Source organism: Tachypleus tridentatus, chromosome 8 (genome assembly GCF_004210375.1).
Source record: "Tachypleus tridentatus isolate NWPU-2018 chromosome 8, ASM421037v1, whole genome shotgun sequence".
NCBI lineage: Eukaryota > Metazoa > Arthropoda > Merostomata > Xiphosura > Limulidae > Tachypleus > Tachypleus tridentatus.
The window spans coordinates 41,794,643-41,811,161 of NC_134832.1; the positions used below are offsets into that span (position 1 = coordinate 41,794,643).

A 16,519-nucleotide genomic window follows, 5' to 3' on the forward strand; every position below is an offset into this window, starting at 1 on the left:
AATGTTTTCGGCAACATGTGAAGAATACAAATAATATTAAAACAAATTAGTGGAATATCATCCAGTTAATCGTTGGACGATTTGCTTTCGGAGCAATGTAGCGTAAATGTGTTTAGCGCAGAAAATCTAACCCGTATTTTACATTAGAAATCAGTGTACTTACTATTGTCCTAGAGGGGAAGAAATTAACTCCATAACAAATATAATGCTTAGAGTTTCTCAGTACAGCGTTTCAATGTTGAGAAATAAGTTGTAATACAGGAAATAACACATGCTTACAGTTTTCACTCAAGATATTTAAGGGGTTTGGTTTGTTTTGAATTTCGCGCAAAGCTACACAAGGGCTATCTGCGCTAGTCGTCCCTAATTTTGCAGTGTTAAACTAGAAGGAAAGCAGCTAATCATCACCACCAACTCTCGAGCAACTCTTTTTACCAACGAATAGTGGGATTTTAATAACTGACATAGTGTCATTAATGGCGCAACACTCAATCTGGCCATGCAGATGACTCCAATCTAAGGAACAATGGCTGGGCAGAACGGTCCTGTATGGACACTGCTCCTATAGCAAGTAATTGCAACCTACTATAGGGACCATTTGCAAAGAAAAACCTATGGCAAGCCAAACTAAAAATATGTCAGATAACAGGCTGTGAGAGCTGGACATTGAACAAAGATACAGAGAAGAGATTAGAAGCTGCTGAAATGTGGTTCCTTAGAAGGATGCTAAAAATATCATGAACTGAAAGAAAAACAAATGTGGAAGTCATGGAACTGGCAGGATACAAAAGGTCCCTCATGAAAACTATAAGAAAGAGACAAATGGAATTTCTAGGACACATCTGTAGGAAGAAAGGGATAGAGAAACAGATGCTATGTGGAATAATAGAAGGGAGGAAAAGCAGAGGGTGTCAAAGAACTAAATATATCGACAGCCTCAATAACCATGTCACCAAGAACTCAATGAGCAACATCGAGTTGATAAGGAGGATTGACAACAGAGAAGTCTGGCATGCCATGGTCGTCGATGTCTGCCGCAGATTTGACACATGAAGAAGAAGAAGAAGTGGGATTGATCGTTTGGGCGAGCATGTTTGGTGTGATGGGGATTCGAACCCGCGATCTTCGGGTTACGAGTCAAGTGGTGGTTACCTGGCCATCTCGGGCTATTTAAGTGGTAAGATATTAAGAAGAAAAATTGTGTAGCGCTTATAAGTCTGCAGCCAAACATTCAGATGGTAAAGTTTTTACAAAATAACTTAAATGTCTAGAACATTTTACACTTAAAAGTAGCTTCGGTTTAGCATGAAGTAAATCTAATTTTATCAGACCATTTTAAAACCAGTAATGTTGTGAGCTAATTTTTTGTTTGTTAGTTGATTAGTAGCTGTACAATATGTTATCTACACACTTTTTCCACTGTGTGTATCTAAACCCAATTTTTAGTATTTTATGAGCGCTCAGAGTTTCCGCTGAGCTACTAAGAGGGGAAGGAGGTATGAAATTTATATATATATATATATATATATATATATAAACAAACAAAAACTTGCAAACTTAAAACTACTCAAAGATCTTATTTGCAATCGACATTTATGTCGCTGATTCGATCTCGGCTGATTTTAACTGTATTTCAACATTACCCTAAAAAGAGGAATAATGGTGGTGTCATACTTAGTACATTTCATTAGCAATTATGAGGTTTAAAACTTTTGAAACTTAATGTATCCTTCACCACTGAACTCTTCGAAATTTCTCCTCCTTTTTATTTTCCATTGCGCATGCGCATCATTATCGTTATTGTTTACTATGAATGTTGCATCTTAATCCATCCCATACTGACGCAGTTCTTCAAAATCAGTCAATCCTTTTAGAGAATGTTTACATTTATGTCACAACAGAAGTCATGCCAAAAAAGTGTAAACGATAAAGAGAGACATTTAAAAGAATTTGTTTCTCTATCGCCAAAACTGGCTTATTCTTTTGTATTCATAATTATTATTACAACGTCAACATCTACATTTAAAGCTTCATTAACTTTTTTAAGAAGATAATTAATGCTTATTTTGATATTCCTATTTCATAATCACTTGAAGTAGCAGGGCCTCTCTCTCTCTCTTTCGTTATACGTATACTTTCTGCGTTTATGTTTTACTTTAGCGCAAAACTACACAACGGACTATGTCTTTATCTATCGTGGAGAAAGAATCTTTATTTTCTGTCATAAGCCATGACGCTTACCACTGAGCCACCAAATTACTGTACATATAAGAAACCATGATTTACCTAATCCCTGTGACTGTAACGTATATTTTATTATAAAATAGTGAAATTTACTGTTTTTTTGTTTGTATTTTATCATAAATACTAACAATGTTAACTAGCGCAACTTTGTGGTGAAGCTATCACACGCACACTCCTCCTGGATGAAATGTAACATAGGTACAGCGAAAATTATTTCCATGATATAAGGATTGGCTTCCTCTAGGCCTCTTGAAGAGGAAATCCTGAGGAATTTCTTAACATCCGTTTTCTTCACTTTTAATAAATTTCGTATTTGTATTTTTTTTTTCATTTTCGACCCAGAACACTGAGAGTGTAAAAGGTATGTTATTTAAAAAATCAATTGCTATTTATTTTTATCTATTTTATTTATCGAAATGTATATGTACAAATGGTATTTAATATTGTGATGCGTATGTCCCAGTACATACAGAACGCCTTTCACTGCATGCCTACTACGATACAGACTTACACACAGAACGTCATTTATTATATGCATACGTGACGCAGACTTCCCACTACACATAAGGCATTCTTCACTGCGTGCATACTGCGACACAGACTTTTCACTACATTGAAAACTCCAGTCACTGTTTGATACTGCAAAATAAATTTTCTAATAATTTCCCAACCTGCCGGTTTATGTAATTATCACAGTAATATTATCTTAAATTTTTAGGGCTTATTTTCTATTATTTTGCAGTGTTGGTTTGTTTGTTTTTGAATTTCGTACAAAGCTACTCGAGGGCTATCTGTGCTAGCCGTCCTTAATTTAGCAGTGTAAGACTAGAGGGAAGGCAGCTAGTTATCACCACCCACCGCCAACTCTTGGGCTACTCTTTTACCAACGAATAGTGGGATTGGCCGTCACATTATAACGCCCCCACGGCTTAAAGGGCGAGCATGTTTGGCGCGACCGGGATGTGACCCTCTGATTACGAGTCGCACGCTTTAACACATGCCGGGCCCTGCAGTGTTGGAAAGTGATAAGATGAAGTAACCCTTACAGCACATATGCTATTGAATTTGAATAATGCAAATATCAAACGAACGTTTCCTCAAGCATCAACAGAATAGTGATTGTAATATGGGAGAGTATTAGGTGATAAGATAATAGAAGGTTTCACAACTTACAGAATTTTACCACATCTTCGTTTAGTGGAGGAGGAAGTGTCTTGTTAACCTGAAGATGACCAAGGAAGGTCGAAACGTTGTTTTCTGCTTTGTTAGTAAAAGTTTTAATACACATACCAGCCGTCCTGAGATACAAATTTTGATTATCGAGTTTTAGTTCCAATAAAAAATAAGTGCGTTTTAGGTTACGTATCCTTTCTGCATTGCTTCGTTTGTTTGGAAGATACAAAACCGTATAAGTTTAAAAGATATTTTTCTTAATATTACATCCACATCGTCCATGATTAATCTGTTAGATCTCTTCTAGACGTGTCACACTTTTAAAGTGCGAAAGTTAGGGATTTCTAAGTCCAACGTCTTAGCTGTACGATAAAGAAAAAGAACTATAGAAAGGAAACTGTTTAGCCTAGCACACACTTGACATACGACACTTCATCAAATTTAGTTCTGGTAGTGTTTTATTACGTTTTATTGATTTGTAGAGCCACGAGAAGTATTCGACTTTGTACAGTTCTCCAAACTAATAACTTCTTGTCACGTACTGCTAAGCAGGTGTAGCATGTTTTGCACTCTCCATACAAGTACCTACCACGCACTCGTGTAACTAGTAGAGAAGTAAAAACAATTTGAAGACAAAATTATCATTATTTAATAATCACGTTAAAAATAAATATAAAAAAACAACCAAGATGAAAGAGTGTATACAACTTTGTTTACTGATATAACTCATCGAATGCTATCAAACTAAATGTGTGTACGCAATTAAGTTAAACTGAAGAACTAATGACTACTTAAATATACTTTTCACGTGTGATTACTGCGCTACTCAGACACCGAGGAGTACTTATCTCCCTATTTCATTAATAATGTTTCAGTTTTCTATTCTTTCATTTTTGTTTGTTTTGGTGTGTTTTGAATTTCGCGCAAAGCTTGTTTGTTTTGGAATTTCGCACAAAGCTACTCGAGGGCTATCTGTGCTAGCCGTCCCTAATTTAGCAGTGTAAGACTAGAGGGAAGGCAGCTAGTCATCACCACCCACCGCTAACTCTTGGGCTACTCTTTTACCAACGAAAAGTGGGATTGACCGTAACATTGTAACGCCCCCACGGCTGAAAGAGTGAGCATGTTTGGTGTGACGGGAATTCGAACCCGCGACTATCGGATTACGAGTCGAGTGCCTTAACTACCTAGCCATCCTTTATTTTTGTCAGTATCGATAATTCGTCAAACACTAATTCAATAGAGTTAAGAAATATCAAACAAAACTACGGTGTTTACTATACTTTAAAAAAATAATCTAATGCTACTTATAATTTTATTCATTTATTTAATAATATTTATTCAGTTTATTGATTCAAACTTATGGGAATTCTATCCTCATTTTACGCCATATGTTTTAACAGTTATTGTTAGTTCATCTTTTAATAAAGAAAAGTCTCCGAATGAGTTACTAGGTAAAAATGATTGTTTAAAGACTTCATAGTTCGCGACCTTTTGCCGCAAACACGTGCTCCGAATCTTGAAGCCATCTCATTATTCGGTTAGATAAAAAGTAGCCCAAGAGTTGCTGGTGGGTGTTGTTGACTAGCTAGCTAGGTGCCTTTGACTTATAAATGGTCTTTCAGCTATGCAAAAATAGCCCTTGTTTACCTTTTAAGTAAACTTCTAAAAAAAAAAATGCGGGAAGAGAAATTTGTTAATTTAAGTTCTAAATCATTGTTTTAGGCAACACAACGTCAGAAACGCTATCTTGTTTAATTAATGCAGGATATTAATAAGAGGAACAGAACAGTGTTTTACCCTTATATGAAGGTTTTGGTAATTTTAACTCGCATGTAGCTTTTTTTTATGCTAAGCTGAATTTATTTAAAAGGTCATGAATATTCGCATGGTCATGTATCTGTGATATATAATCTTTCACACACGCTTATTTTATTTGTTTAGTCACTTCAGATTTATTCTTATGACAAGATTAGGTACAAACTAAATATTAATTGATAAGATATTAAAAATCTAGGTTAAGGGTCAGGGGTTATCTGTCATTCCATATGAATATACCTACCAAGGTCTGAATGAATGAATATCTTGCATAGGTAATGTATTATTTGTCTATACATCAACCTGTTAAAAATGGACTGGACAGCAAAATTATTGTGAAAATAAAACATCTAAACTACAAAAAGCGGGTATATGTATCCAAGGAAAAAAAAAATTGGCGAGGTGGGTTAAGTCTTGTAATCTTAGGGTCGCGGATTCGAATTCCCGTCGCACAAAACATGCTCGCCGTTTCAGCCATGGGGGCGTTATAATGTTCCGGCCAATCCCACTATTCGTTGGTAAAAGAGTATCCCAAGATTTGGCGGTGGGTGGTGATAACTAGATGCCTTCCCTCTACTCTTATACCGCTAAACTCTTACACGGCTAGTGAAGATAGCTCTCGAGAAGCTTTGTGCGAAATTCAAAAACAAACAAACAAAAATATAAAGAAACTGCATGTGTCTCCATGACAGACAGATAGGCAGCTATGTAGTTTTTAGGTATAAAAAGGAAATAAAAAGAATATCTTTTCCCCACTTCCTCCAAAGGAAACATAATAAAGAAATCGAAATTAAGAGGAAGTTTTGATTCGAGTGAAATCTGTTTATTGCAGCTGTAGGATTTCTAGTGGTCATTGTGTATCAGTGAAGGGTGCGGGATATATCGGTCAACCATTTATACTTGCCCTTGTATTTGTTTTACTTTACATTACCCATTCATACTTCTCCCCTATTTTCATCTTACTGTATATTCGTACTATATGTTCTCCTGTATCATTTAATTATGTTATCTCTCTACGCCTACATCTGTAGTTGTTTTTCATTGTATATTATCTCTCTGTAGTATTTATTTTCACTGTAGTCTCTCTCTATAGTTCCACCTCCCCACATATTCTACTGCACATTATTTTTCTGTGACCATCCCTCCCTATATTTGTTTACTGTATGTCATCTCCCTATGGTCGTCCTGTATTTGTTACTGTGTGTTATCTCTGTATGGTCCACTGTATTATTGTTTTTATGATTATTAATTTCCTATAATTTTTCCCAGTAATCTAGCGTTAAAAAGTAGCTGTGACACTAATTAGTATATAATTTGTACATATGGCACATTGTTTTTAATACTTCAAAAATCCAGTAAGACACTTTGAATATAGGTGTGAGACAAATCACTAAATAATTATATTTTTTGTTATTGGTTTGGTTATCCAATAAAGCTTGAATTTGTCGTGTTTTGTGTTTTTCTTTCCGTTCTTAATATTCAGGCACTGTCTTTGTACATTTTATAAGGCATGAAACAGTTGGGAACAATGTTAACATGTCGTGGGATGATGTATTATGTTTATATTAACGTTCTGTTAAGCAAAGTATATGTTAAAGCTCTACCATGATTTTCAAGGAATTCGCAAACCGAGGCCCTAAAGCTATGATGAAATCTAATTCGTTTTTCGATTCTGATTTGGCTAAAAGTTCTGTCTTTCAGTTAACACTTGCCTTTACCCGTAGTAGGCAAAGTGCAGCGAGCCCATTATGAAGTATTATGCCAATCAAGAAATATTCAATCAATCAAATAAAACCTGGTATTCATGGTCAAATGAAATGCTTCGTATGATACGTTTTGTCCACTGAAACACGAACACAATTTGTTTAATTAAGACAAGTATTTTTCAATTCTAGCATTTAAATTGTATAGTAGTCAATACCAATACAAGTCCACTATTTACTATATTATTTTTACTACATAGTTGTTAACACGAGAAAAATTTAAATACATGTACTAATAACTGTAATCGTCTGCAGTTGATGAGCGTGGATTGTTTTAAAGAGCTGATTCACCTGCACCCCAGTGTTTCTCTCCTTTATTTCTCTTAGTATGTACTAACTCTCTAGTTTCTCCCCGTCTCTTTTTTTACTGTATACTTTCTCCCCCGTATTTGGTTTTACCATATGTTAACTTACTTTACTTTCTGTTTTATTTTGCGCTAACCCTTTAATTATGAAACATTTTACATAAAAAAATAAATCGAGTTAATAGTAAATGCATTAGTTCAAGAAACTAACTTTTACGGTTGGTAGTTTCATTGTTTTTTGTTTCAGATGTTTTCTCTTTGTTATCTGCATGTTCAATGTCATTTTCTTTGAGAGAAAAACAACAACAAAAACTAATATTTCTTAATTTTTTGGTTCAAATGTTTTATTGCGATTTTAGATCTGTGTAGAAAAGTTATTAAACACCAATTTCAGATATGCGCATGATGCATAATTGGTTTGGTTTGTTTTGAATTTTGTGCAAAGGCACACCAGAACTATCTGTGCTAGTCGTCCCTAATCTTGCAGTGTAAGACTAGAGGGAAGGCAGCTAGTCATCACCACCCACCGCCAACTGTTGGGCTACTCTTTTACCAACGAATAGTGGGATTGACTCTCACATTATAACGCCCCCACGGCTGAAAGGGCGAGTATGTTTGGTGTGATGGGGATGTGAACCCGTGACCCTGAGATTACGAGTTGAGCGTCTTAGCCACCTATCTATGCCGTGCCTGTGAACAGGTTTAGCTTTGGAGTGTGGGATCTTAAGATTTATTCAAAACGAAGGAAAGTTTGTTTGTTTTTTAATTACGAGAAGCGAATTTTTTGGGAAAAAAGTGGAGTGTTTTTGATGTGCTCTTTTCAAACGATTTTCGAGCTATCAATAAAAATTAATACAAATCTGAAATGATGTTTTTTTTCTAGATGTTAGTTTATTAAAATAAGCTCAGTGAGAGTCTTACCCGAGTACTATACTATAATTCTAAGTGTCAAAAACAGATAGAGAAACAAGACTTTCCTATTCAAGGAATGTAGACGGGTATAATCTACTTTGTCTGATAAGAGTAGCTCAATAATTATCGCTGAATGCTGTTAACCAGTTAACTGTCTTCTCTCAGCTTAAAATCAAATATCGCTATTCTCATTAATCGGTTTTTTTTTTGTAGCTTTGGATGAAATTATGAGAAAAAAACATCTTTAATACAACCACCACTAAAATTATCAACTAAGTTAATGATAGTAAGTAACTTTGAATAAAATGTTTAAGAGAAACTATTTGTAATTAAACGTAAGCTCTAAGCCTAAGGTATGACTATTAATTTTTCATAACATATAACTAGCAATATGGAAAACCTATTGCACAAAAGGATATTGCAATATAAAGTAAATAGTTTTATCAGAATTCTCTAGATAACGACATTACAGAGTCACTGCTCTGATTCCTGCTACTTTCAGGTCTTCCAGCAATCAGTCATGTAAGTTGTTCCTTTTCATCAAATACTGTTTTCTACTGTGTATATACTACGTGTGCTTGTGTATTCAAAGCATGTTTTAAAATGTTTAACTTCAATATATTGATACTTTCAAAATCTAGTTGTCTCTGTACACCTTCTTTCCTAGAGTTATTTTTCTGCACACCAGCTCTCTGTATTATCTCTTTAATTATACTTACGTTTGCTTAATTCTGGGCGTAACTTACGAATCCATAAAGTTTCTTTGATTGGTTCTTAGCATTTTTTAATCTAATGCGCTTCTCAGAATGCCAAAATCTTTTAAAGTAAGAAGAAAGTTTTGGTGTTCTAGGCCATGTTGAAGAATAGCTAACTAATTATTAATCTGAAGACTTTTGCACATGCTCTTTAATCCACAAACTCAAACAACGAATTGTAAAGCACATATAGCCATGGCTTCTTCTTGGGCGTGATACGTTATAGATGGCGTAAAAATACTACTTTCTTGGAACATGTAAGGTAATTGCTTACACGAATTATCGGCTTGAGGGCATTTCTGAGATGAATATGAGGATAAAACTTAGATTCGAAACAATTTTAAGCCTATTTTCTAATTATAAAGCAACAAATATATTTTTAGTTGTGCAACGTTTGTTGAATTTGATGGTATATAAACATCTAAGTACTTCTGAATAGTATTATTAATCCCATGAGGAACAAAACTTTTATGCAACAAAAATTATTTATATTAAGTACTTCATCGTTACATTCAGAAGAGGCGTTAACTATTGTATATTAATCTCGATGTATAAAAAAAATGAATTAACTTATTCTTGAACTCAAGGGGTAAGAAACTCTCAAAGTAAAAAAACGTTACCCAGTATATGTTGATTTATGGTAACATTTGCTTTCAAAACATTATCCTAAATTCTTCAGTGAGCCTGATATGGTCTGATGTTTATATAGGGTATTCGAGCTTGCAGGTCATGGGTTCGAGTGTCGTCCCCAGAAATGCTCGTCGGTGCGTTATAAAATGACAGTGATCCTCACCATTCATTTTCAAACAATAGCCTAAGAGTTGGCGGTGATTGTGTTGACTAGCTGCTTTCTGTCTTATATGTCATTTCTAAATTAGGGATCGCTAGGACAGATATACCTCTAGTAGCTTTGCGCGAAACATCAGAAATAAACAAATAAATTATATAGTAACAACTTTCAGTATTTTAATAAAAACTAGCTTGTCATGTTCTTAATCTCCGAAGTTTGAAAATTTCAATTACTACTGAATTCAAGTACTTCATTTAAAGATATATTTGTACATAATTATTCAATGTCCAGACTAGCAATGCTCATCTGAAACTAAGTGAAAGACATTTTTGGAAAAATAGAAACTATTCTTAACTCCAAACTAGCGACTAAATAACAATCGTTCTTATAGGATAATTTATTTTGCGTAAGTTCGTTCTTTATACCATTTTAATATGAAAAGAAAACTTAAAATATATTTCTGGCAGTAGGGTTAGAATGATTTTTATCCCAAAATAATAAGGCAGACCGTACAAGACTTTTGCTAAATCACTTAATATTTATTTATAGTCATGTAGATAAACATCAGGTAGCGCTGCGATGTATCTCCACTTCGTATATTATTAAAAGATAAATAAAACAAACAAAACGATACAAGTTGTTTACTTGGTCATGAATGAATGTGGTCTTTGATATCTTGGAGAATATATCTTATTAAGAACAACACTTATGTTAAGGCTTAATCTCAAAACACAAAACTTATTGTTATTCTTTGCATCAATGGACAGAAAAACAGTGTCAACTGACATCTTAGCCAAAAGGAGGGGGAGTTTGAATGGTTTGAAACTTCCTCTTAATAAAACTCCAACATTTTATATCGCCTCTTATATCTACTATTATAACCTTGACATTTCTAACTTGTCAACTGTAACGCACAAGTACCCAAAACATCACTTAAAACACGATACAATAATCATTGTGGGTTTCTAGTTTTAAACAACATGAAAATGGCGTTAGAATAGATTTATCGTACGTATGATTTCTATTTTAAAAGAAGATAGTAGAAACGTAGAATTATCGAAATGCATTTCAAACTTTTGTTATGTATTGGCCATGTCTTTAAAAATCGGATTTTAACCAGTGGAGTAGCCTTAAACTGCGTGTCAAATTTTATTTTTAAAAATACTTACTCAAAATGTACCAGATAGAAAATAAATGTAATGCTCCTGTGTCTCTAGAGAAGAATCATTAAAATGTAAAGCAGTTAACATTGTGGTTTTTAATGTACCGTATTTTTAATAAAATAAAATTGTTTCTTAAAATTTAATAAAGAGTAATATACTTCTGATGAAACTAGTATGTCTATGTTTTTTGGAATTTTCAAGCACACCTACACAAAGGATTATAACCCGCCACTAATTTTGAACTAATAGACTATATGTAATTCAAATAGTTAACAGCACCCATCGTCAACTCGCGAACTACTCGAATCTCTTGGATTTACAGTCCGCATACAATAACTACTAAGCCAGGCTCAAACTGGCATAAAATATCTTATGAGAAATGAAATCTAGTGATCTAACTTTAACGTATTTCAAATTTGACTAAATTTGAAAGGTATATAATTAAAGTCTGTTTGTGTTGAACATTAGTTAGCGTCGTTGAAAATTTTTATCTTTAATATTATAAGAATTGTTTTTTTAACATTTCAAACGTTATTGGTCATATCTGACAGAAACCGTTTTTAAAAAAGAACTTTGTATTACAGAGTAACAGGCAGTTTCGTACACGTTTTCATTGAGAATATACTGGCCATTCCACGTGATATTTTAAATGTATGGAATTAATTTCCTTTTACAAGTATCTCCGGTCGAAACCAATCGCGTAGACCAGGCATGGCCAGGTGGTTTAGGCACTCGACTCGCAATCCGAGGGTTGCGGGTCCGAATCCTCGTCGCATCAAACATGCTCATCTTTCAGCTGTGGGGGCGTTATAATGTACCGTCAATCCCACTATTCGTTGGTAAAAGAGTAGTTCAAGAGTTGGCGGTGAGTGGTGAAGACTAGCTGCCTTCCTTCTAGTCTTACACTACTAAATTAGGAACGACTAGCGCAGATAGCTCTCGTGTAGCTTTGCGCGAAATTCAAAACAAACCAATCGCGTAAGTTAACCTTGAAAATTATCAAATTATTGGAACTACAACGTTTTGAAGAGAAAGCTAACAGCAACCTTGAGTTTGAAGTACAAAGATAATCAATCAACCACTCACTTATGAAATTAAAGCTTTAATGATTAAAGACAAACAGTTGCCCTTTATTGGATCGATATGTCATATTTCAACATGACATCGTTATTAACTTAGTATGGTAACACGACGTCATTTTTAAGACTGGAGTTTTGTCTTAAGGCTTTTGATACATTTTTTTTATTTTGGGTGAAACTTCTCTTATTTAAGTGTATTGATGTTTGATTTAATTTAACGTTAATGCGTTTTAAATAAATTACGTTATTTATGTGTTTATCTAAGTCTGCTATTGGTGACTTTGAGTCTTTATTTTATTATCGACAAAATAGAGTGTGGCGAACTTAACTCGTAAATGTAATACCTCTTAAGAAGTTCTGTCCACCATGTTATAAAACAAACGTTAAAAAATAAGAAAAGCAAAAAAATTATTGATGAATATTGCGCACCCTATTTCTCCAGTCATAAGTCTTACATAATGTTTTAACTCAGCCTGTTTACGTCATACGTGAAATAAATAGTGCTACAAAACGCTCCAACTAGTTATAATTTACAACGTTATGAACGTTTATGTTCTACCTGACGACTGTGCATCTTGACAATAGCCTTGCAACGTACTTTCCATTACAAAAGTTTCGTTGTAAGGCTGATATGTTCACATTTCTTCCCTGCTGGTTTCCATTTAGTGTAAGAGGATGATAATTTACTAGCGCCCATTTTAACAGTACTATTGCATCGAAACCCATGGGAGCTGAGTCAGTGACATTTATCACTGTAGAATAACATTAATACCTTTCTCATTCTTCATCTGCTGTTGAACTGGTAGTCGGGACTTGAGAAGTTTCGAAATTTGTTTCATTAACTAGGGTTCCGATTCGATATTTTCGAATCTACACCACTTCCAGTAAACTTTAAAATTCAGCTTTTAATTAAGTCTTTTATACTGGAATCCATTTTCTTGTATTAACACTTCTGTACTATTTTCTTCCACATGTTTAAGTACATTATATGTGTGTGTGTGTATATATACAATATTTACTTTGTCTTTCGTTCCCTGCCTGTCAGTGGTACAGTGGTACGTTTGCTGATTTACAATCCCACTGTGTAGCTTTGTGCTTAACTGCAAACAAACAAAATTTCTTTCTCGGAAAGATTTAATATGACACTTTTTGTTTATTGTGTGTAGAATCACTTTACATCAATAAAGAAACGATTTTCTGTTTGATTTAAAAATTAATTCAGCCTACATACCCTATAATCTATATATGCACAACTAAGTTGAAATGTAGTTCTTGTACATTCAGGTTCACAGTGACTTTATATGGGCTGTTGTTGGCAAGGGATCTGCATGTTGAAAATCGTCTTAATATAACGTTATTAGTCCTCTGTATTTAATAACCATAGCATAAAAATAATTTAAAACTCGCAACTTCGTTTTTGAACTATCGCTACTAGCAAAAACTGTCAAAACTACTTTCTTCTGAAAATTCTATTTTTGTAGTAGCATGAGTGGTATTTGTTCAGTACTTGCATTAAACTCCTCGTGCAACTTAATCGTATAGAAATAAACTGTGTTTTACGAACACGAGTATCTATCACATTTAAATTGTTACCCGCTGGGACAACGGTAAGTCTTCGGATGTACAAATCAGGGGTTCGATTCCCCTCGAAGGACAAAGCAAATATAAATTAGGGATGTATAACGTAGATTTCCCTCGAGTAGCTTTGCGCGAAATTCAAAACAAATATATCGACTAGGTTTTAGTGTTTGGTGAATGTGTGTGTGTTGTTTTTCTTTAGAGCAAAACCATTTTGGACTATCTATTGAGCCCACTGAGGGGAATCTACCTCCTGATTTTAGCGTTGTAAATCCGTAGATTTACCTCTGTATCACTAGGGGACATTTGGTGAGTGTAATGGTATTTATGTTTATAACGTATGTAATGTATGTAGTCAACAGTAATACTACACCACTTTGCGGTCAGAATTAAATTTCACCTCAAAGTATGAGTTTTCTCAAATAGCGCTTAGCTCATAGACGTCTTACATGTTTAGAATACTTTAAAAGCAATTAGTTTTTTTCTCTCTCCATTAAAAATAAAATTGTACAGTTTCCATATTAAGAAATAAACGAAAACTGTAAGAAACAAAAAGTGTTTCTGAGCACCCTACTGCTGTTGTGAATGTAGCCCATGCTTCTGAATGTCCTACTACTGACAACACAACCCATGTTTGTTGATAAAGAACAATTGTCAACGCAACCCATGTTCGTAGATACTATGCTGTTGTTTAACATAGTTCATGTTTGTAAATACACAACTAGTGTCAACTCAACCCATATTTCTAGATACACTGTTGCTGTCAACGTAATCCATGTTTCTAGATACCTTACTGATATTAATATAGCCATTGTAACCCACATTACTAGATACACTACGTCTTCCAATCTACTTAAAATAATTTATATTTTAGAATCTCTACACTGTTATCAGTATAACCAATTATAACCTACGTTTTCCTATCAAAGCAGCTCGTGTGACACGTAGCTCTGTAAAGTATTGCTGTCAAGGTAACTTATAAAACTTGTCTTTGTTAATACAAATGGAAAATTAGCCTAGTTCCTTTTAAAAATATCTAAAATATCTATTAATAGAGGGGAAAAGTACTTGAAGTACACTTAAAGAATACCCCGTGACTTGTATTAGTACTTCACTAGTGTTATACGTCTTCTTGGTCACTTTTCATAACAAGGAAGTGTTTGAGGTTGTAACCGTTATTGAATGTGGATTTTTGTCAACTCGAGAATAAGGTGTTTTAATATAAACTTCATGTGAATTCTGGCCCTTAATAATATAGTTTGCCACACAGTTTCGGAGGACAGATGGGTAATTCGACAAAACGGTAATTTTTTTTTCATAATGGTATTTAAAGTGGCTTTAAACAACAAAAACAAGGTATCTCTTAATTTTATATGGACATTAGATAGTATAATTTTAAATTCATTGTTTGTTTTAGTGCATGAATAACCATATCTTTAGCAGAAACTTTTAACTGTTCCTCGTGGCTATTTTTCTGTCTTTATTAAAACTTCCAAAACAAAATCTTACTATATTTTCTGCTTAATTTTAAAAATTAAGCGATCATTTAATTATACTTAAGTAATTTTGCTTTTATGTGTGAAGCTATAAATTGGTACTGATATATCTTTTGTTCCCATAAATTGTTTTCATTGTTTGTTTGGGATTAAGCACAGAGCTACACAATAAGTTACCTGTGCTTTGCCCACCAATGGCACAGCTGTATGTTTACAGGCTCACACCGATATAAACCGAATTTCGATAGCCTTGGTAGGATACAGTTCTATATATAATAACCAGTGGACTTCAAATAATTTTATTTTGTTTCTTTTTGTTCAGGTAAATAAACGAGGAACTCTAGATTCGGAAGAATGTATGTATCAAGAAGTCTGGACTCTGGACTAAGGAGTTCTTTTGGAACCGTCATACCTCTCTAAATAACAAACAATAGTAAACCGTTTTTCCACCAAAAAATAAAGCAATCGCTAGAAGTTGAAAGAATTGTATAAACCTTGTGACTACTAACGTTTGAAAACAGTTAATATTTAAGAAACACAACAACAACGAAGCAGATTTACAATTATTGTACTGCCCGAGTTGCCCCACAATCATTTAAACGTGAATAACTCGAATTATCGTGCACTTTATAGTAGATATCATTCGTTGTTAATATTATTAAACTTATTCAAAAAATAAAATAATAATATTGCTCAGAAGACGAACGAACGAAATAAAAAAGAATGGTTATAGGGTTGATGTATCAGTATAACAACAAGACTCTGGAAACTGAAGACCAGGAAAATGGAGATCTACAAGACCGAGTAATCAAGTACCCAAGAGAAGCAACAATATTTGCTTCTGTATGTTGTATCATTTTCATCATCGTTGGTTGTCTGGGAAACTTGGTGACAATACTGGCATTATCCCGCTCTGCGAAGCTGAGAAATGCCACGACTGCATTTGTCTTTAGTCTATGTATGGCTGATTTCTTGTTTTGTGCTTTTAACCTTCCCCTGACGGCATCTAGGTATATTCATGAAAAGTGGGTTTTAGGAGACACTCTGTGCTTTCTGTTCCCTTTCTTTTTTTATGGTAACGTTGCAGCATCTCTCATGTCGATGACAGCCATCACTATCAACAGGTAACAAAATATTGTTATTTATTGTTATTAAATGACATATTAAAATAAGTTTTCGTATTTAAAGTCTTCAAAAATAAATTTTGTAATTTCTTAGGTATGTCATAAACATTTTTAGCGTTGGATGTTTTTAAATATGTTGTTGATCTTTATGTTGACTCAACACGATTAATTTATTAGGCTTATTAAACTGACCATTATTTATTCTTGTAGTCTTACATGGTTTTAAAAAATCAAACATCGGAAACTTATTGTAAATTGTGAATCTGTCAAACTGATAAAAAATAATGTTTGTTTCTACATTAAAGATTTTCTGGTATAG

At 33.9% G+C, this 16,519-nt stretch overlaps 1 protein-coding gene across 14 annotated transcripts in view; it reads left to right on the forward strand.

The window, feature by feature from the left end:
* LOC143222261 (protein trapped in endoderm-1-like) overlaps positions 1–16,519 on the forward strand; it is a 29,367-nt gene that overhangs the window by 663 nt on the left and 12,185 nt on the right. For 2 of the 14 annotated variants that reach the window (XM_076448518.1, XM_076448510.1), the window contains exons 2-3: positions 13,783–13,889; positions 15,399–16,200. In XM_076448518.1, the coding sequence (XP_076304633.1) occupies positions 15,800–16,200 (401 nt within the window). In that variant the 5' untranslated portion in view covers positions 13,783–13,889; positions 15,399–15,799. Of the gene's footprint in view, positions 1–325; positions 1,178–2,554; positions 2,606–8,718; positions 8,738–13,782; positions 13,890–14,714; positions 14,884–15,398; positions 16,201–16,519 lie in introns of those variants that run through there. The other 12 variants (XM_076448523.1, XM_076448517.1, XM_076448521.1 and 9 more) reach the window with 10 other exon arrangements.